The sequence below is a fragment of the Eptesicus fuscus genome, chromosome 9 (assembly GCF_027574615.1).
Source record: "Eptesicus fuscus isolate TK198812 chromosome 9, DD_ASM_mEF_20220401, whole genome shotgun sequence".
Taxonomy (NCBI): domain Eukaryota; kingdom Metazoa; phylum Chordata; class Mammalia; order Chiroptera; family Vespertilionidae; genus Eptesicus; species Eptesicus fuscus.
Genome location: NC_072481.1, coordinates 26,572,556 through 26,594,340, shown reverse-complemented (window position 1 = coordinate 26,594,340; position 21,785 = coordinate 26,572,556). Strand labels below are relative to the sequence as shown.

The 21,785-nt window shown below is 43.1% G+C and overlaps 1 protein-coding gene and 1 pseudogene across 4 annotated transcripts in view; both read left to right on the top strand.

The window, feature by feature from the left end:
- Positions 1–21,785, top strand: part of MAST2 (microtubule associated serine/threonine kinase 2) — a 171,208-nt gene that overhangs the window by 113,825 nt on the left and 35,598 nt on the right. For all 4 annotated transcript variants that reach the window (XM_054720570.1, XM_054720569.1, XM_054720568.1 and 1 more), the window contains one exon: positions 18,291–18,382. In XM_054720570.1, the coding sequence (XP_054576545.1) occupies positions 18,291–18,382 (92 nt within the window). The remainder of the gene's footprint in view (positions 1–18,290; positions 18,383–21,785) is intronic.
- Positions 8,164–9,860, top strand: LOC114235019 (60S ribosomal protein L36a-like; annotated as a pseudogene).

Sequence of the window (21,785 nt, the reverse complement as noted above, 5' to 3'; positions counted from 1 at the left end):
CTTTTTACAGTATTCCCTTTAGCAATTCTTGCATTGCTGGTTTGGTGGTGATAAACTCCTTAAGCCTTTTTTTATCTGCAAAGCTCCTGATTTCCCCTTCAATTTTGATTGATAGTCTTGCTGGATATAGTATTCTTGGATTCAGTCCTTTGCTTTGCAACACTTTGTATACCTCCGTCCATTCACTTCTAGCTTGTTGTGTTTCTGTTGAGTAATCATTTGACAATCTGATGGGTGTTCCTTTGTAGGTAACTCTCTGTCTCTCTCTTGCCGCCTTTAAGATTCTCTCTTTATCATTTATATTTGCCATTGAGATTATGACATGTCTTGGTGTGGGTCTTTTGGGGTTGATCCTGCTTGGGACTCTCTGTACTTGCGTAACTTTTATCTTTCCCATATCCGGGAAGTTTTCTGTCATTATTTCTTCAAATAGATTTTCTAATCCCTGCTGCTCTTCTTGTCCTTCTGGCAGCCCTATTATACGCATGTTACTTCGTTTCATGTTGTCCCGAAGCTCCCTTAGGCTTTCCTCCTGCTTTTTAATTTTTTTCTCCAATTGCTGTTGAGATTGAGCTTGTTTCTGTACCTGATCTTCTAACTCACTAATTCGGTCCTCTGCTTCTTGTAGTCTACTGTTGAAACTTTCCATGGTGTTTTTGATTGCAGCTATATCACTTTTCATTTCTTCCTGATTCTTGCATAAGTTGTTTATTTTCTCATCCATCCGATGTATAAATTCCACGACCATTACTCTAAACTCCTTTTCGGTCATGTTGCAAGCTTCCGTTTCACTGATTTCCTTTCTTGGCGACTCCACATTTTCTTTCCTCTGTGAGTTATTTCGTTTCCCCATTCTGGCTATCACCAGGAAGCTCAAGCTTCCGTTTGCGTGGACTTGGGCCGTGTGCTGTGGGGACTTCACTCTACCCGAGTTTCACTGAAGTGCTCTGACACTAGGACGTGTGGCTGCCTTTGGTTGGTGGGAACCAGACTTGCCCAGAGTCAGTGTCCCCAGTGTTCCGTGTGGTCTCGTGTGCACACTTAGATTCAGGGGCCCTGTCTGCACCACACTGTTGGTATGTGCCGAAAATGAGATCCTTAGCATGTGCCAGGAGTCAGAGTTTCCCTGTGTCTGCACCAAGACTCGAGTGTCAGAGTCTCTGTTGCCTTGTGCGGTTTCTCGTTGAGACTCAGGGTCCCTATGTGTGCATGCACCAACAATTGGGGTCGCTGGCTCTTAGTGTGAATGCGCTGTGAGTCAGGGATCCCAGGCAGCTGTGTCCGGCGTGCCAAATTCCCTGAAGTGGAGCTACGACCTGTGTGTGCTCTCTCTACTGAGCCAAACCGGCTAGGGCGCACACTCTTGATTTCCTGAAGGTGAGCTGGCTCTGTGCACTCTACCGGAGTCCTGGAAGGGGGCGGAGTCTGTCCTGCGTGCCAAATTCCCCAAAGGGAAAGCCCCTCTGTGCAAGCACTAAGATTCCCTGAAGGGAGAGCTGTGACTGGCAAGCCAAATTCCCCCAAATTCTCCAAAGGGGAGCCCTCTGTGCGCACTGACAGATTTCCCCAACAGGGAGCTGATTCTGTCCCGCACGCGCCAAATTCCCTGAGGGAGAGCGAGTCCCTGCGCAAAGCTCTGTGGCTTGGGCGAGAGGCGGATCTATCAGTTAAAATGGCACTGTCTGCGCGCCTGCGGGGAGGGGGTAGGCTCTTTGACTCACGGAATTCTGCCGGGACGTCTGGATTCTTGTTGTTTGTTGGTCTGAAGCTGTGATAGCAGTTCTCTGTCCCCAGTGGCTGCAGGGTCCTGGTTTGTGTCAGAAGCCAGGATCCGAGTCTCAGGCAGCTCTGTTTCTCAAGATGGCGTGGTCTCCGCGTCCACAACAGCCGCGGAGATGTGTCCGCTTTGTGCGCGGGGCTCCGCTGTCTAGGACTGCCCGGTTAGGCAGCCCCTTGGAAGACCTGCAGAATCTAACTGACCCTAGCTTATACACACACACACCACACACGTCTACACTCCTCTCTATGGGTTCCTCACTCACACTCTCTCTCTCCCTACCTTCCTGCCGGTCGCCATCTTTAATCCCCAGGCCTACCACAGTTTTTTAATCCACTTATCTGCTGATGGGCACTTAGGTTGTTTCCAAATCTTAGCTATTGTAAATTGTGCTTCTATGAACATAGGGGTGCATATATCCTTTCTGATTGGTGTTTCTGGTTTCTTGGGCTATATTCCTAGAAGTGGGATTACTGGGTCAAATGGGAGTTCCATTTTTAACTTTTTGAGGAAACTCCATACTGTTTTCCACAGTGGCTGCACCAGTCTGCATTCCCATCAGCAGTGCACGAGGGTTCCTTTTTCTCCACATCCTCGCCAGCACTTGTCGTTTGTTGATTTGTTGATGGTAGGGTAGTTCTTGATATCCTATCTGCCCACCATTTTTCTTCCCCCTGAAGTTAGTGAGATTATACAAAATGTCCCTGTTTTTCTGGATACTTGCCTTTCAAAAAAAATATTAGTACCTCATTGTGGCTTAGAGCAAGCTACCTAGCCTCTCTGTGCTTCAGCTTCCTTTTCTGTACAAAGGGGATAATAATATACCAGCTTCACAGGATGTGAGGTAGTATATGTAATGCTTTAAACAGTGCCCAGTTAGCACTTAATAAATATTAGCTATTTGATTATGGTTTTAAATGCTTAGTTAAATTCAGTAGACTGTGAGGAAAATCCCAAGGGACCTAAATCTAAGAGACAAAAAACACCTAACCTGTGGAAATCAGTGTTAAAACTTCCAAGGAAGATGGCCAGGGAGGATGTGTACTAGTCTTGATATCCATGACAGGGAAATGGGGATAAGGCCTTGGTCTTGTCTCAGGTAGGGATACCATCCCCTAGGTTAGTGTAGAATTGAGACCCACATAAAATTAGGACCCTCAAAGGGCTTTACCCTCAGAGAAGGAATGGACTAGGGCAGTGATGGGCAACCTTTTGAGCTTGGTGTGTCAAACTTCGCCAAAAAACTGAGCATAACTTGGGTAGTGTGTCACTTTGAGGAAAAAACATTATTTCGCAAATGTTTCATCCTCGGCATGCGGCCGCATGCCATCAGAAATGGCTACGCGTGTCAGTGCTGACATGCGTGTCATAGGTTTGCCATCACTGGACTAGGGAAACAGTTTACCTACTAGATGAAAAGAAGTTTTTTAATCTCATCTGGGTTTTAAGTAAGTCTCTTAGTAATAAAAAAAAAATGCCTACCTATTGGGATGATCACTTTTGTAAGTTATATAAATGTCTAATCCTATGTTGTACACCAGAAACTAATATAATATTTTATGTAACTGAAAAAAAAAAAAAGATATTTGCATACAAAAAGAGAGAAGCAAGTCTCCTTTGAGAATTTTTAACTCTAGGCCTTTATCTAACTGAATTTGAGGACTGGAGTTTATAATGTTGATGTGGTCTAGGAGCTGTTCTGGACTGGTAATAACCCTGACACATCTGACAGAAACAAATTCAAAATTTATTTTAAATGACACACCGTCAAATTAGGTAGCACAACATTCCCATGAATAAAGCTGGACTGAAGGTCAGTTCACAGTACAAAATTATAGACCATAGAAAGGAATACTTCAGCACAAGTGAAAATAAATAGAAAGTTGAAACTATAAGATTAGACTCTTAAGAACTTCAGAGAGTAATATTATGGGTAAAAACAATGAAATAGCCGAAACCAGTTTGGCTCAGTGGATAGAGCGTCAGCCTGCGGACTCAAGGGTCCCAGGTTCGATTCCGGTCAAGGGCATGTACCTTGCTTGCGGGCACATCCCCAGCTGATCGATGTTTCTCTCTCATCGATGTTTCTAACTCTCTATCCCTCTCTCTTCCTCTCTGTAAAAAAATCAATAAAATATATTTTTTTAAAAACCAATAAAATAATTATATTTAAAATGATCCTATATAATAAAAGGCTAATTTGCAAATCGACCAAATGGCGGAACGACCAGTCTCTATGACGCACACTGACCACCAGGGGGCAGATGCTCAATGCAGGAGCTGCCCCCTGGGGGTCAGTGCGCTCCCACAGTGGGAGCGCCGCTCAGCCAGAAGCCGGGCTCGCCAGCGGGCTCATGGCTGGTGAGCTGCAGTTTCGGTGGCGGGAGCATCTTCTACCTCCGCGGCAGTGCTAAGGACCCCTCAGGGGATGTCTGCCATCGGCGATGTCCCAGACTGCGAGAGGGCACAGACCATGCTGAGGGAGCCCCCACCCTAATGAACGAATGTTGTGCACTGAGCCTCTAGTTTCGAATATAAAAGAAGGAAACAAAAATGAGAGAAAAGACATTTAACTTTAAAAGACCAGGCATATTTAGAAAAAAACACCAATTAGACTCAGTAGTATTGCATCATTGAATTTGAAAACCCAACAGTCAGGTTAAATTGTAGATAAAACTGTGGACAAAGTTTATAACATTGTTTCTGGAGTGCAGCACAGAAATAGAAAGATGTAAAATACGAGCTAAGAAAAATGAAAGGTACAATAAAATGGTCCAATAGAATATACAGTAATGGAGGTGAGGCAATATTCATAGAGATAATGACTAACACCTCTCAGAATTGGTTAGAAACAAACAAAATAATATCATGAAACATGACAGTAGAAATAAAGCCTCTTCTATATATATTGCAATAAAATTGCAGAACCATAAAAACAGAGGTTTTAAAAGGAAGTAAAGAACCCTCAAGAATCCACAAAAGCTGAAAGAGTTCTAATAAATGAGTTCAACAAGGGAGTTCGCCCAAGAAAATGGAAATGCACAAATATGTATAGCAGCATCAGTTATAGTATCCCCAAAACAGAAACATCCAAATACCCATCAATCGATAACTAGATAAACCAAATGTGGTATATTTACACAATAGAATATCCTATGTAATAAAAGAGTAATATGCAAATTGACCATCACTCCAACACAAGATGGCTGCCACAAGATGGCCAGCAGGGGAGGGCAGTTGGGAGGGACCAGGCCTGCAAGGGAGGGCAGTTGGGGGCGATCAAGCCTGCAGGGGAGGGCAGTTAGGGATGACCAGGCCGGCAGAGTAGGGAATTTGGGGGCGACCGGGCCTGAAGGGAAGGGCAGTTGGGGGGGACCCAGGCCTCGAGGGGAGAGCAGTTAGGGGCAAACAGGCTGGCAGGGGAGCAGTTAGGCATCTACCAGGCTGGCAGGGGAGTGGTTAGGGGGTGATCAGGCTGGCAGGCAGAAGTGGTTAGGGGCCACCAGGAAGGCAGGCAGGCGAGCAGTTGGAAGCCAGCAGTTCTAGATTGTGAGGAGCTGCTAAATTATCACTAGAAGTCAGTGAGCAAAGTAAAGACATTTTCAGTAAAATATTAAATTGAGGAGGTTTGTCACTATTAGATTCTCATGGAAATAATTGCTAAGGGTTATATTTGAGGAAAAAAAGAAGAAAGGTATGAGATCCAAGAGGGCATGCTGAGCAAAGAAATTGGAAAATAGATGAGTAAATCTAAGCAAGCAATTATTGTATAGACCAATAATAATTACTAATTTGGCCATATAAAGGCAAGAGAGACCTGAAATACTGGACCACAATGAAATGTAAATTTGGAAGAGGGTGGGGAAGAATTGGAGTTAAGATCTTTTAATTTGGAGGAGCAACCAAGATGGCGGCATAGGTAAACACCTGAACTGCTGCCACACACAACTTCAAAACTACAACTAAAAGACAAAACGGACATCATCCAGAACCACAGGAAGGCGGGCTGAGTGGAAATTCTACAACTAGAAGGAAAGAGAAAAGCACACTGAGACTCAGAGGAACTTCAGAAGTAAAGGCAGAGGTACGGAGGCGTGCTCGAGGAGAGGGCTGCCAACTGAGTACGCAGCTGGATTTTTCAAGCGGAAGGGAGACAAAAGCTCCTGAGTGCTCTGAACTCCAGTTCCGGGTGAGACTCTGGGGACCCAGACTCATACAGGGAGAAACTGGACTGTCTGGCAGTGGGCGGAACTCGAAGGCGGCTTTCTCTCAGAGGTGCTTGCAAGCAATTACTGAGGGACACTGAGACCCGGGTGCCTCTTAGGGCAGGGCTGACGGGAAGCCATTGCTGTTTGCTTCGCCCTGAGACTCTGCCCCACCCCAGCTGTGCGCAGAGGCTTTTGCATATGAATGGCCTGGTCCTTAGAAATCTAAAATTACCTATCAAACTGCAGCTGAGTCAGTGAGACCCAGAACATCCCAAAGAAGGCCCAAGGCCCGCAGCAGCTTGCATTGCTTCACAGCTGGGCCTCATCTGGGCAATTCCAAAACCCAAACAAAGAAGAGGAATCTGCAGATCTCTCTGTAGCTCCTGCTGGGTGGCCTCAGGCAGAGGCTAAATTAGCACCTCCTTGGAGATCCAAGAGCCAGTGTACCCAGTGATCAGAGTAGGACCATCCAGATTACAACTCCTCAGATCCATAAGGGACACTCAGGGGGCAGACTCAGTGAGCACCAAAGCCCCACCGAAGCAAGTCTTGCCTCATAGGGTGTCTCCAGCACAGAAGTTCTCCCATCGTAGACACAGCTGATCCTCACAGCCAATTGGCCTTGAGGTCAATTCCTCCTAGTGATACCAACAACAATCAAGGCTTAACTACAACAAGACTGTGCACACAGCCCACAAAGGGGTGCACTAAGAGTGTCCACCTCAAGTAACTGGGGAGGCTGAGCCACTGGGCCCTATAGGACACCTAGCACACAAAGCCACTCTATCAACTCAAGGAAGTAGCCAAAATGTGGAGACAAAGAAACAGGTCACAAATGAAAGAAATGTAGGAAAGCAAACTACTGGATATAGAGTTCAAAACCACGGTTATAAGGTTTTTCAAGAATTATCTAGAAAAGGCCGATAAATTAGTGAGACCCTAGAGGATATGAAAAAGGACCAACTAGAAATTAAGCATACACTGACTGAAATAAAAAATAATATACAGAGATCCAACAGCAGACTAGAGGATCACAAGAATCAAGTCAAAGATTTGAAATATAAAGAAGCAAAAAACACCCAACTGGAAAAGCATAAAGAAAAAAGAATCCAAAAATATGAAGATGGTGTAAGGAGCCTCTGAGACAACTTCAAGCATAACAACATCCGAATTATGGGGGTGCTAGAAGAAGAGAGAGAGCAAGATACTGAAAACCTATTTGAAGAAGTAATGACAGAAAACTTACCCCACCTGGTGAAAGAAATAGACTTCCAAGTCCAGGTAGCGCACAGAACCCCAAACAAAAGGAATCCAGAGAGGACCACACCAAGAAACATCATAATTAAAATGCCAAGAGCAAAAGACAAAGATAGAATATTAAAAGCAGCGAGAGAAAAGCAGTTAGTTACCTACAAGGGAGCACTCATACAATTGTCAGCTGATTTCTCGACAGAAACAATGCAGGCCAGACAGGAGTGGCAAGAAATATTTAAAGTGATGAATAGCACGAACCTACAACCAAGATTACTCTACCCAGCAAAGCTATCATTCAGAATTGAAGGTCAGATAAAGAGCTTCACAGACAAGAAAAAGCTAAAGGAACTCCGCCAAACCAGTATTATATGAAATGCTGAAAGGTATTCTTTAAGAAGAGGAAGAAGAAGAAAAAGGTAAAGATAAAAATTATGAGCAACAGATACATATCTATCAACAAGTGAATATAAAAATTAAGTGAATAAAAAAATCTGATGAACAGAATAAACTGGTGAATATAATGGAATCAGGGGCATAGAAAGGGAGTGGACTGACAATTCTCGGGGGGAAAGGGGTATGAGGGGTGCGGGAAGAGACTGGACAAAAATTGTACACCTATGGATGAGGACAGTGTGGGGGTGGTAAGGGCAGAGGGTTGGGTGGGAACTGAGTGGAGGGGAGCTATGGGAGGGAAAAAGAGGAAGTAATAATCTGAACAGTAAAGATTTATTGAAATGGAAAAAAAGAAAATACCAGGGAAAAAAAGATCTTTTAATTTGATTCAGATGGTCGTGATGCTAGTTAATCTAAGACAAGAGTACCTGTTAAAACTTTAATAATAGTAACTACTTTTATATATATCCTCTCTCAAATTTTATATGAATTACTTGATTGCTTTTCCCTGCCGACAGCACTCTTGCAAACATGGTGGATGTTCCTAAAACCCGCTGAACTTTCTGTAATAAGTGTGGCAAGCATCAACCACACAGAGTAACACAGTACAAGAAGGGCAAGGATTCTCTGTATGCGCAGGAAAAGCAGCGTTATGTCAGAAAGCAGAGTGGCTGTGGTGGGCAGACTAAGCCGATTTTCAGAAAAAAGGCTAAAACACAAAGATTGTGCTGCAGCTTGAATGTGTTGAGCCCAACCGCAGATCGAAGAGAATGGTGGTTATTAAGAGATGAAAGCATTTTGAACTGGGAGGAGATAAGAAGAGAAAGGGTCAAGTGGTCCAGTTCGAAGCTTCATATTTTGTTTTATTATATGACAATAAAATCTTGATATGTTCACTTCAAAAAAAAAAAATTACTTGATCAATCCAAAGAGACTTGCCATCCAAAAAGTAAGAAAGGCAGAGTAAAAGCATTTGGGGAAGAGCAGGTTGCAGTTTGTATAAGGAAATTGGTAGGTGACATTTAAGTAAAATCTTGAAGGAGGTATGGAGATTTTTGCATTGCATAGCTGGGAGAGAACTTTCCAGGTAGAGAGAAACAATTTATGTATGGTCCTAAGAGCTAGATATGTCTGTGTGAAATTAGCAGCCTTTGGAAGGTTTTGGACAGATAAGTGAAATCATCTGATTTATGTTTTAGAAAGGATCACATTTGCTGCTTGTTCTGGGAACACACTGGGGCTAGAAGACAAGAGTAAACTAGAGGGACTAGTTAGGAGGCTATTCATCCAGGCAAGAGAGAAATAATGGATTATCTTCAAACAGCACCGTTAATTGACTAAAATAATATGTATTTTCTCCCTCTGTAGCTTCTCCATCTTTACTGGATCATCAGCTTGGTTGCTACTCTGAAATAACATCTGGAAGTGCTTTACCTTAAATGGCCCTAGATTCTTCTCTTATTTCATTGATGATACTTAATGAAATAGAAATGTGGTTTGGAGTGGGGGGGGGGGGGCGTTCATTCTAAATTCTGAAAGGAAGTAGCCAAGTGCTAGCCAATTGTGAAGTGCTCACGTTCCTAAAAGCAGCTGGACTCCTGGAATTGGGAGATTGGAGAGGCTTCAGGGGTTTGCAGCCATGCATCCTACTCCTTACCCTACATTGCTTCAGGCTGAGAAGCAGACTTCTCAGGTAAATTTATGGCAGCTCCTTCAGGTGTTCATATTTTCTGAGTACCTGCTAGTTACTGAAGGGAGGGATTTTGAAGGCTAGGAACGCTCCAAATATGGCCACAATTCAGTGGTATCATAGATATAGCACAGTGTGCCTTGGTCCTTGTTCCCACTATCCACTGAGACGACCATGGTAAAGATGTAAGAAGATGAAATGCCAGGACTTGCTCTGAGTGACCAAGGGACTGGGGTGGTACAGTAGTCTGTCCTTATCTGCAGTTTTGCTTTCTGCAGTTTCAGTTACTTGCAGTCAACCATGGGTTAAAAACATTACATGGAAAATTCTAGAGAGAAACAATAAATTTTAAATTGTGCCCCTTTTTGAGTAGTGTGATGAAATCTTCCACTCTCTGGCTCTGTCCTGTCTGGGACATGAATCATCCCTTTGTCTAGCATATCCCCACTGTGTACATTACCCACCTGTTAGTCATTTAGTAGGCGTCGCAGTTATTAGGATTGACTGTCATGATATCACAGTGCTTGTGTTCAGGTAACCCTTATTATAGTAACACTTTTTTTTACAGCATATTGTTAAATTAAGTGCCTTTTATTACAGTATCTATATATATATATAAAAGGCTAATATGCAAAGTGTCCCCTCGTGAGTTTTTGACCGGGAGACTGGGAGTTTGATCGCTTACTATGATGTGCGCTGACCACCAGGGGGTGGTGCGGAACGAAGGAAGGCCCTGATCACCAGCCAGGCCTAGGGACCCTACCCATGCACAAATTTCGTGCACCAGGCCTCTAGTATTGTTATAATTCTATTTTAATATTAGTTACTAGAGTCCCGATGCACGGAATTCGTGCAAGGGGCTTGGCCCTCGCAGCCCTGGCTTCGTTCGGAAGGTTGTTTGGCTGTTTGGTCTAATTAGCATATTAGCTCTTTATTATATAGGATTGTCAATCTTTTACTGTGCCTATTTTATGAGTTAAACTTTACCACATGTTGTATGTATAGGATAAATAGGGTTTGGTACTATTTGCAGTTTCAGACATCCACTGGGGGGATCCTGGAAGGCAGATGAGGGGAGACTACTGTCTTGGGCAGCAGTCTGGTTTAACCATAGGCAGTAGAGGGTCACTTAAGAGGCTTCCAGGTTACCTCCCATCAGCTAAGAGTTAGTGTGCCTGACTCTGTGAACATCAGTACTATCATCTTACCGGGAAGAAAGAATTAAGACTTTTTATCCTCTAGGATCCTGGAGAAATGGCCAGAGTCTGTTGAAATGGAAAAATTAGCCATTTCCTAGTTTTGGATCTCAGCTGAGTCATGGCATCTGTATGGGGGTGCCTGACCTTTTTTCCCCTGGCAGCTGTTGCTGATTTGCCAAGTGAGATTATGTGTACCTTCATAAAAAGGCATGTGGCCTGGACATATGATCTTCAGTGTTTTGAATTTTATTTTAAATAAGATATGGCAAATGAAATTAGTATCAATTATCTGTCCCTACAGTTTTTTTTTGGTGTACAGGATAACACTCCAACCAACTGAGCCACCCAGCCAGGGCTATGTCCCTGCAGTTTTAAGAAATCTTTATTTCTGTTCACAAGGACTTGAGTCATAATGGTTTGATATGCTTTACATGGGCCAGGTGTACAGGTATCCTCTTATTTTAATACTGTAACAAATTATACTCATCCATTTATACATTCTTTTAATGAATATTTATTGGAAGCTTACTGTGTGCCAGGCAGTGTTCTAGGCATCAAGGAATACAGCAGTAAACAAAGCATGAGCAGCCCCTGACCTCGCAGAACTTAGATTCTCATGGGAAGAGAGACAACAAACAAAATGACTGTGCAAAATATATACTGTTAGATAGTAGTAAGTGCTATGGATAAAAATATAACAGGAAAGGGGGATAAGAGAATTTGAGGGGCGGTTACAATTTTAAATAGAATGATCAGGGGGAAATTTGTTGAAAAGATTGTACTTGAGCAAAGACCTGATGGAGGTGAAGGAGCAAGCCATGAGACTATCTGGGGGAAATATAGGCATAGGAAATACCATTTGTAAAGGCCCTGAGGCAGTGGCATGCTTGACATGTTCTAAGAAAAGTATAGAGGTCCATGTGGCTGGAATGGAGTTGGTTAGAAAGACAGAGTAGAAATCCAGACCATATAAAAGCCTTGTAGGCTGTTGTAAGAACATTGACTTTTACTCTCAGTGAGATAGGAAGAATTTTAAGCAGAAGAGTGACTTCGATATTACTTGCATTAAAAAAAATTCCGGCCAAAACCGGTTTGGCTCAGTGGATAGAGCATCGGCCTGCGGACTGAAAGGTCCCAGGTTCGATTCCAGTCAAGAGCACGTACCTTGGTTGCGGGCACATCCCCAGTAGGGGGTGTGCAGGAGGCAGCTGGTCGATGTTTCTCTCTCATCGATGTTTCTAACTCTCTATCCCTCTCCCTTCCTCTCTGTAAAAAAATCAATAAAATATATATATATATTTTTTTAATATATTTTATTGATTTTTTACAGAGAGGAAGGGAGAGGGATAGAGAGTTAGAAACATCGATGAGAGAGAAACATCGATCAGCTGCCTCCTGCACACCCCCTACTGGGGATGTGCCCGCAACCAAGGTACGTGCCCTCGACCGGAATCGAACCTGGGACCTTTCAGTCCGCAGGCCGACGCTCTATCCACTGAGCCAAACCGGTTTCGGCTAAAATATATTTTTAAAAAAATAAAATTCCGCAGCCCTAACCAGTTTGGCTCAGTGGATAGACCGTCGGCCTGTGGACTGAAGGGTCCCAGGTTTGATTCTGGTCAAGGGCATGTACCTTGGTTACAGGCACATCCCCAGTAAGGGGTGTGCAGGAGGCAGCTGATGGATGTTTCTCTTTCATCGATGTTTCTAACTCTCTTTCCCTCTCCCTTCCTCTCTGTAAAAAAGTCAATAAAATATATTTTAAAAAAAATTTTTTTTTTCGTAGCCCAGCCAGTGTGGCTCAATGGTTGAGTGTAAACCCATGAACCAGGAGGTTCATGGTTCCATTTTTGGTCACATGCCCGGGTTGTGGGCTCGATCTCCAGTGTGGGCATGCAGGAGGCAGCCGATAGATGATTCTTTCTCATCATTAATGTTCCTAACTCTCCTCTCTTCCTCTCTGAAATAAATAAAAAAATTATTTTGCATCTTTATTGAGGTATGATTGAAGTATAATGTCTAATAGAATATACATATTTAAAACATATAATTTGATGGGGTTTGCCAAAGGCACACATCTGTGAAAACATTAGCACAGCCAAGATCATGAACATATCTGTAACTCCCAAGAGATTTCTCATAACTCTTTATAATCCCTTCCCTACCTCTGTTCTGGCAACCACTAATCTGCTCTCTGTCATTATAAATTAGTTAGCATTTTCTTGAATTTTATATAAATGGAATTATTCAGAATATGCTCTTTTGTCTGGCTTCTTGCTTTTGGCATAATTATTTTGAGATTCATCCATTGTGTGAATGAATTGTTATTCCTTTTTATTGCTGAGTAGAATTCCATTGTATGGATATATTATGATTTGTTTATCATTCACCTGTTAGTGAACATTTGAGGTGGTTTCTAGTTTTTAATTGTAACAAAGAATAAACAGCACATTGTTGTGTCATGGTACTTTATCCAATCTTACAATCTCTGCCTTAATTAAATATTCATTTGGAACATTTACATTTTATGTGATTATTGGCATAATTTTTTGTTAATTTGAGAGAGAGAAAAAAAACAAACACATTGATTTATGGTTCCACTTATTTATGCATTCATTGGTTGCTTCTTGAATTTGCCATGACCGGAGATCGAACCTGCAACCTTGGTATATCAGGACCATGACAACGCTCTAACCAGCTGAGCTACCCAGCCAAGGCTGTGTAATTGGGTTTTAATCTATTATCTTGCTGTTTGTTTTCTGTTTGGTCCAATTGTACTTGTTCTTTCTTTGTTATTTTTCTGCCTTCTTTTGGAATGGTTATTATTTTTTAAGTATGTTTTTTTATTGATTTTTGAGAGTAAGAGAGAGAGAGAAACATGTATGTGAGAGAGGAACATGGATCAGTTGCCTCCTATATGTGCCCTGACTAGGGGCATGGAGCTAACTACAACACAGTTGTGTGCCTTTGACTGGGAATCGAACCTGCAAACCCTTCATTGTGTGGGCTGATGCTCTAACCACTGAGAACACCAGCAGGACAGCATAGATTTTAAAGGTAAAATCCACAGAACTTGCTGGTTATTTTGGATGTTGGTATGAAGAAAAGAGAAGAATCGGCAATGACTTGTAGGTTTTTACCAAGCTTCTGGATGAAGGGTGGTGCCATGTAATAAGAGAAATACAACTTAGGGGAGTAGTAGCAGGTTTTAGAGGGAAATTAAGAGCTCTATTCTGGAAGTGTTAAGTTTGAGATGCCTTTTAGACATCCAGTTGGAGATGTCAATAGGCATTTGGATATATGGGTATTGTAATCTAGAGAGAGCTCAGAATTAGCAATAATAAGCTGGGTATCAATCAGAATCATAGATTTAAAGCTATGAAACTGGAAAAATCATTTAGGGAATGAATAGAGGGAGAGAAGAAAAGAGATTTCAGATCAGAGCCTTAGAGTACTAAATGATTTAGAGGTTAGGAGGAGAAGGAACTAGCAAAGGAGAATGAAAAAGGAGCAGCCAGTGAGTTAGGAGTATTATGTTCTAGAAATTAAATATCTCAAGAAGCGTTACACAGATATTAGATTGAACGAAAGAAGCCAAATACACAAAAAATGCATAACTTATAACTCTACTTATAGGAAGTTCAGTAATACAAAATTAAGATATGGTGATAGAAGAAAGTGGTTGGGGGACAGGGAGTTGACAGGAAAGGGGCCCATGGGAACTTTCTGGGGTAGTGTAATTATTCTGTCTTTCGTTTGGTATGTTATGTGGATGTATATAATTGTTAAGGCTCATTGAACAGAACACTTAAGATCTGTAGATCTTATTGAGTGTAAATTATATCCCGATTTTTTTGAAAGAGAGTTAAAACTGTCAAATGATATTGAGAGATTATATACAATGATTGAGAATTAACTGTTGTCAATATGACCTTGAAAATGGTATAAACTTTTTTTTAAGATCAAGGAATAGAGGGAGACTGTTGAATTAGAAAATAGAAGTCTTGGACATTTAATGGCTACTGAAGTAATGAGGGATGCTCATGATTAGAGGAAGTATGATGATTTCTTGGGGAAAGGTACTTATCATTTCTCATCATAATCTTGTTCTTGAGATTGATCTCAGTCCTTCTAGTGGTTTCTCATCACATTTCCAATAGCTCTTTATGACAGTCTACCAGTCCTACAGAGTCTGGCTGTGGCCTACCCTCATAGCTTCTATAACCTACTTCTTTTTCAATCATTCTCCTCTCCTGTCACCCACTTGACTTTTTTGCCATTTCTTGAATATTCTTTCTCTCTCTCTCTCTCTCTCTCTCTCTCTCTCTCTCTCTCTCTCTCTCTTTTAATATATTTTATTGATTTTTTACAGAGGGGAAGGAAGAGGGATAGAGAGTTAGAAACATCGATGAGAGAGAAACATCTATCAGCTGCCTCCTGCACACCTCCTACTGGGGATGTGCCCGCAACCAAGGTACATGCCCTTGACCGGAATCGAACCCGGGACCCTTCAGTCCGCAGGCCGACGCTCTATCCACTGAGCCAAACCGGTTAGGGCTTTCTCTCTCTCTTTATGTTTGTCAGTACTATTCACTCCAGTTTGAGGATAGAGACTTTCTGTTCTTCCTTACTTTTTACCTCCTGCACCTAGAACAGTGCCTGGTGCATAGTAGATGTTCAGTAAATATTGGTTTGGATGAATATAAATGGCAAGCTTCCCTAATGCCTTTTAAAGATGGGCTGACTTTCCAACCCGTGTTCGATTCTGGTCAAGGGCATGTACCTCAGTTGCAGCTTGATCCCTGGCCCTGGGAGGCAACCAATCCATGTGTCTCTCTCACATCAATGTTTCTCTCTGTCTGTCTCCCTTCCACTTTCTAAAATCAGTGGGAAAATATCCTTGGGTGAGGATTAACACAACAAAAAAGATGGGCTAACTTTCAAATAAATGTATTTCAGTGGCAGGTGCATCATGAAATGGCTTTCCATCATGATTTGGTTTTCTCCAACCACAAGAAAAGCCTCAGGCATTAACATGCAGTGGAAAACCAACTTTATAGAAGGAACCCAGGCCTGTTTTGAAGCTTAGGGTGAGATGAGAATATTAATTAATGGATTAAGCAGTTAAAAAGAAGAAATTTCATAGATTAAGTTAATATTTTAGTTTTTATGACTAGAACATTCATTTTTGTGAGATATGAGAATATTTATTACTTGTGATTTTTGTTTTCTAAATAACCTTTGCAGTGGTTATTCTTCATTAGATACCATTTAAGAAATGATTATTACCTTTAGGGAGCTCCTTCTGTTTTCTTGGGAAGCAAAAGGTAAAATGCCAACGGCAATACAAAGTAAAAGTTAAAACAGTGATAAAAGTTATTCCAAGGTGGAACATAGTGAATTATTGCCAGGATCTTTCTCAGCATTTACTAGGGTTCAGGAATCTGGAAAAGGTGCTGTGCATAAATAAATAAAGAGACTAGAGAAGAAATATGAATTTGGAAGACATGGGGGAAAGCCAGATGGAAACTTAGTTCTAGTGACTAAGCTCCTGGAATGTCCGGATCCCTAGGTTTTTATTAACACACAACACACTAGTGGCCCGGTGCACGAAAATTTGTGTACTGGGGGTGGGGGGTCCCCTCAGCCCAACCTGCCCCCTCTCACAGTCCAGGAGCCCTCATGGAATGTCCTACTGACGGCTTTGGTCCGCTCCCCACGGGGAGCAGGCCTAAGTCACGTCTGGCCTCCCTCTGCGGGAGGCAACCAGCCGATCAGGTATATAGATACTTTCTGAAGGCATCACAGACTCCTTCCTTATTTCCTCCTCTGTGGTTGGAGAATAGGGGACTAAAAGGTGGAGACAGAACTGTGGCCATTCCTGGGGCTTTTGTAGGCAGCGGAAAGAGAGAGGACTGAAGAAAATCTAGACAGTTTCCTTCAATTGTCCTCCCTTCCTACGGGCCCCTCCCTCCGTTTTTTCCTTGTTGTGGTGGACGCGCTCGGGCCTCGGACTGACAGGAGCCCAATGACGGTGGGGTTCAGCCCCCTCACTTCTCAGCTGAACATACAGCCGCCTCACATTCCAAGCAGGGCTATTTTCAAGTGGGTAAAGCGCTGGGAATTCATGCCTCCCGGCCTTTCCCCTGTTGGTTTCCTCGTTGGGTCTGTTGCAAACTTCACCGAGACACCAAAGCAGCTCTGCCCTGGTCGTTCTGCACTGGGCCTTGCCCAGGCCCCGCTGGGCACTCTTCCTCGAGGTCTCCGGATCCACAGTCTGCGCTCTGGGAGGTCGCCCAGAGTCCGTTCCTCCGGGCAGGTGGGGCAGAGGGGCTGGCTTGGAGGGCTGGAGGAAGATGGCTGAGTAAGAGTTGGTATGAACCAGCGCCTGCTCAGCCAGACTTCCTAAGCTTCCCACCGGGCCCAGGCTGGGCCCCTTCCCTGTGCTGGAAGGATCCCGGCTGAGGTCCCCTCCCTGCACCCAGCGCCCTCCTCCCTGTTCCACCACTGGAGGGCGGAAGCAGTTTGCCTGCTCTGGACCCTGCCAGCCTGGCAGGCGGTGGCGCAGGTGGCGCGGCTTAGGGCACCGGTGGCTGGTGGCCGCGAGCCTCCTCCTCCCTGAAGCACGGGGCGGAGTTGCAGCAGCTCACAGCTGCCCCCGGGCGCCATGCATGGAGACACCACTTGCCACTGAGCCACCGTCCCGCCAGGGACCTGTGGGGGCTGGGGTGGCCTCAGGCTCCCGCTGGCCCCACTGAAGCCAGACTCGGCTTGGCTGGCTGCCTGCCCCTGCCGCCCAAGGCTGGTGCCCGCGGGCCTCGTTGCCCTTGTGAATCACCGCGGCCCTGCCGTCCTATCCCAGGAAGTAGCTGTCCCGATTGCCATGGCTCACTCCCTGGTGCAGTTGGGCCTGCCCAGCAAGCATATAGGCAGGAGCTGGGCCACCGAGGGGAGGGAGGAGGGATGTGCAGGCCAGGGCGAAAGCGGGGAACTTGGCAGTGTAAACACAGCGCCCCTACACCGCGCTGGCCCCTTGCACTGCATTCCTGGACCCCTGGGCGCCCCTGCCCGGCGCCGCGCTCTCAGACCTGGGGTGGGGGCGAGGGACGTGGGGCTGGGGCCTGGAGGCGGCACTCACTGGCTTGGAGTTGCAGTGGTCGGTCAGGGAGGGATGCGGTCAGGGAGGGATGCGGGGTGCCATGAGGCAGCCTCACGCAAGTCCCCGCTTCAAGTCCCCACCTCTCTCTCTCTCGAGAGGTCAGCACTTCAGTCCGCTTGGCATGCTGTGCGTGCAGCCTAGCCTTCGGTCTAACCTTTGGTCGTTTTGGATGTTACAGACACTGGCTCTTTTTATATATATATATATATATATATATATATATATATATATATATATATTGCCCTAAAGCAAAGCAGATATACATATCAAAGGTAAGGTTTGGTAAACTGTAAAAGATTATCAAATTGGGGGAACTGCCCTCAGCTATCTGGCAGCAGGCAATAATATGTAGATAGGTCTTCAGCCCTGCTGAAGCCCCAAGGTTCATCAACCTTTTGGTGAACTTCTTGCATTTATGACCTGCTGGAATTAGTCTCCAGCAAATTATGAAATCTCACTGGTGCAAACAGTAATTGCTAACCCAGTTTAAAACAATATACTGCTCAGCCCACAGAATGGTGTCATTCTTTTGTTCCTCAATAGCCATTTAAGGTCTTTGGGCCCATGGTATGTGGCTCTGTTTTAACTAACATTTGAGTTTTCATTGCAGTTGTCGGACAAGTAACCGCAAGAGCTTGATTGTGACCTCTAGTACATCACCTACACTACCACGACCGCATTCACCACTCCATGGACACACAGGTGAGTGCTTGAAGGTTAAGAAAGGTGAAATGAATGATGCCCAATTTCTTTCCTACTTCTCATTTTTTGCTGACTGAAGCATACAGAGCTCATGAGCATGCTTTCTATGTGTTCCATTAGTAGTTTTGACCTGTCCACATTTCTTTTAGTCTTGTGCCTATTTATCTGGGGCTCAGTACGTATCCTGGGGCCATAGCCTCTGTTCTACTGTGTTAAGAGTGCATTATGGCTCCAGTTATCTGGGGCCATGTGATAAAGGCTCCATTAACATTTGTCCTACCATGCCCATGGATTAAAGCCAACAGTGCTGATTTTTTGCCTCATGGGATTTCTGATAACTGTTCCTTTGTTAGAGCAGGAGTCAACAAAAGTGAGAGAAATATTTGTTTCATGTTGACATTGACTTCACATATTGGAATTGAAGCAGATGATTTCATGCATTCAGACTCTGCTTCATTTGGGCTCCTCCAGATAGTATAAGGACTGATTTACTTGCCTCTGGCTGAGGAATATATAAAAATCATGAGGCAGATGACCTAATTTGAGTTAGCCATGTATTTTGCTCTAGACGTGTATTCTTATATCCCAGGGGAACCAGATGAGGTAACTCAGCTTTGTTGAAAGGGTACTGCTTTATAGTGGAAGTTCCAGACCTAGGGGTAATGGAAATGGAGCAGACTTGAAACCACAGAAAGCCATTCAGAACTTGCTGCCTGGATTTGGTAAGCTATGGGCTTATCTGTCTTTGGGCAATAAAAGAGTACCAAAGTAGTGAAACAGTCAGCATGAAGCTCAATAAGATAAGTATGTTCCACTTGGGTTTGTCTCTTTGCTCACAGTTTACTGTGTCTTGGGAGGGAGAAAGGGAGAGTGCATGTGGAGTAGTTCTTTGAGCACGTTAAGAGCCTAGTGATTCTGAAATTGATCTTTGTCCTTTATAGAAGGGTCTCATTTTACTGGACCCAGATCCAGGTATTCAGTGTGCTCATGGCCCTTTTCCAAGAATCAATTAAACTCTCAAACACTAACTCTTACATTAGAAGACACCACCAAGAGCATGGGAGTGGGGAGATGGGACCCAAGGAATTGAAGACATACTTGGCCTTTAAAGCAAAGGTCTCATTGTGCTTCCATACTTTCCCCACAAAATTGACTGAGTTATACATTCGTTCAGATAGCACATTCTACCCTGGAACTTTGTAAAAACTCAGCATATCTCTGACTTGCCTTTTCATCAAATATAAATAAATTCAGCACATCTAAACCTAGTTTTCCAACTGTAACGTGAGTACTGGGCAGTAATTACTATTGGCTGCTCCTCTCTGAGTGATTATCTCTCTATTTAGATTCCTGGTAGTTAGAGTTTAGGACTAAATCTTCCCTACTCAAGTGGCTTTGATTGAGAACATCATCAGGCCTTTTCAGCCTGTAGACTCTAGCTTTGAGTTAATATCGGTAACATGCTCAGTATCATCATCATGACTGTTAGTTATTATTATCTCTTCTCAAATCACTGCAGAAAATCCAGGTAGATATAATTATATGTATCTACCATTGATTATCATACAAATAGTTTCGCTGCCCCAATATTCTCTGTGTTCTACCTGTTCGTTCCTCTTTTGTCCAGTCCCTGGCATCCACTAATCTTTGTCTCCGTAGTTTTGCCTTTTCCAGACTGTCATATAGTAGTTCAGGTTGGTTTATTTCACTTAGTTATATGCTTTGGAGATTCCTCTATGTCGCCTGGCTGGTGTGGCTCAGTGGTCGATCGTCCCATGAACCAGGAAGTCATGGTTCGATTCTTGTCGGGGCACATGCTCGGGTTGCGGGCTTGATCCCCAGTGGAGGGAATGCAGGAAGCAGCCAATCGGTGTATCTCTCTCATAGATGTTTCTATCTCTCTATTTCCTCTCCCTTGCTCTTCCTAAAAATCAATAAAATATATATATTTTTAAAAGATTTCTTTATGTCTTATCGTGGCCTTATAGTTCATTTTTTATTTTAGCACTGAACAATGTTCCGTTGTCTGGATGTACCAGTTTATCCACTCACCTAGTAAAGAATATCTTGGTTACTTCCAAGTTTTGGAAATTATGAAGGAAGCTGATGTAAACATCTGTGCAGATTTTTGTGTGGACTTAAGTTTTCAATACACTTGCGTAATTACCAAGGAATTGATTGCTGGATCATATGGTTAAGGGTATGTTTAGTTTTGAAAGAAACTGCTCAGCTGCTTGATACGATTTCATTAATTTAAATTTATTGATACTTGTTTAGTGTCTTAACATGTGGTTTACCCTAGAAAATGTTCCATGTGCACTTGAAATGAATATATATTCTGCTGCTTTGGTGTGAAATGCTCTGAAAATATCAATTAAATCCATCTGATCTAGTATGTCATTTAAGGTGGTTGTTTTCTTGTTGATTTTCTGTCTAGATCTATCCATTGATGCCAATGGGGTGTTAAAATCCCCCACTATGACTATTTTACTGTTGATCTCTCCCTTTATGTCCATCAAGATTTGCTTTATATATCAAGATGTTCCTATGTTGGGTGCATAAATGTTTACAAAAGTTCTATCCTCTTGGATTTCTTCCTTTATCATTGTGCAGTGTTCTTCTTTGCCTCTTACTATAGCCTTTGTTTTAAATAATATTTAGTTAGATATAAGTATTGCTACCTCAGCTTTTTTTAAATTTCTATTTGCCTGAAATATCTTTTTCCATCCCTTAATTTTCGGTCTGTGTGTATCTTTCCTTCAGAGGTGGATCTCTTGTACACAGCATATATATATATATATATATGGTTCTTTGGAGCATTGAAGCCACTTTTTTTTCTTAAATTTTAATTGATTTTTTTTTTTTAGAGAGAAACATCAGTGTGAGAAAGATACATTGGTTGCCTCCCACACATGCCCTGACTGGGGATAGAGCCTGCAACCCAGGCATTGCCCTGACTGGGAATCAAACCGTGAAATCCTGGTTCATAGTTTGACACTTAACCACTGAGCCACACCAGCCGGGTGAATATAATGTGCCTCAGTATCGTTTTCCCCCTCTTTCTAATGCTTAGGATTCTTGGATAATTTGAATATGTGGGTTTATAGTTTGGTTTTCTGTTAAATTTAGAAAATTGTCAGCCCTTACTTTTTCAAGTATGTTTTCTGTATTTCCCACTCTCTTCTTTTTTAAGGATTATTAGGCTGCTTGAAGTTGTCTCACAGCTTATTGATGTTCTGTGTATTTTATTTCTTGCAGCTATTCTTCTGTTAGTGTTAATTATATGTGACATATGTATGTTCTATGAATACCAGCTTTATTTGAGCACCTGGAAGATTCTTTATATTCTACCCTCTAACCAGTACCACATCTGGTCCTTGGAAGGCCAGTCATTGTAGGAAAG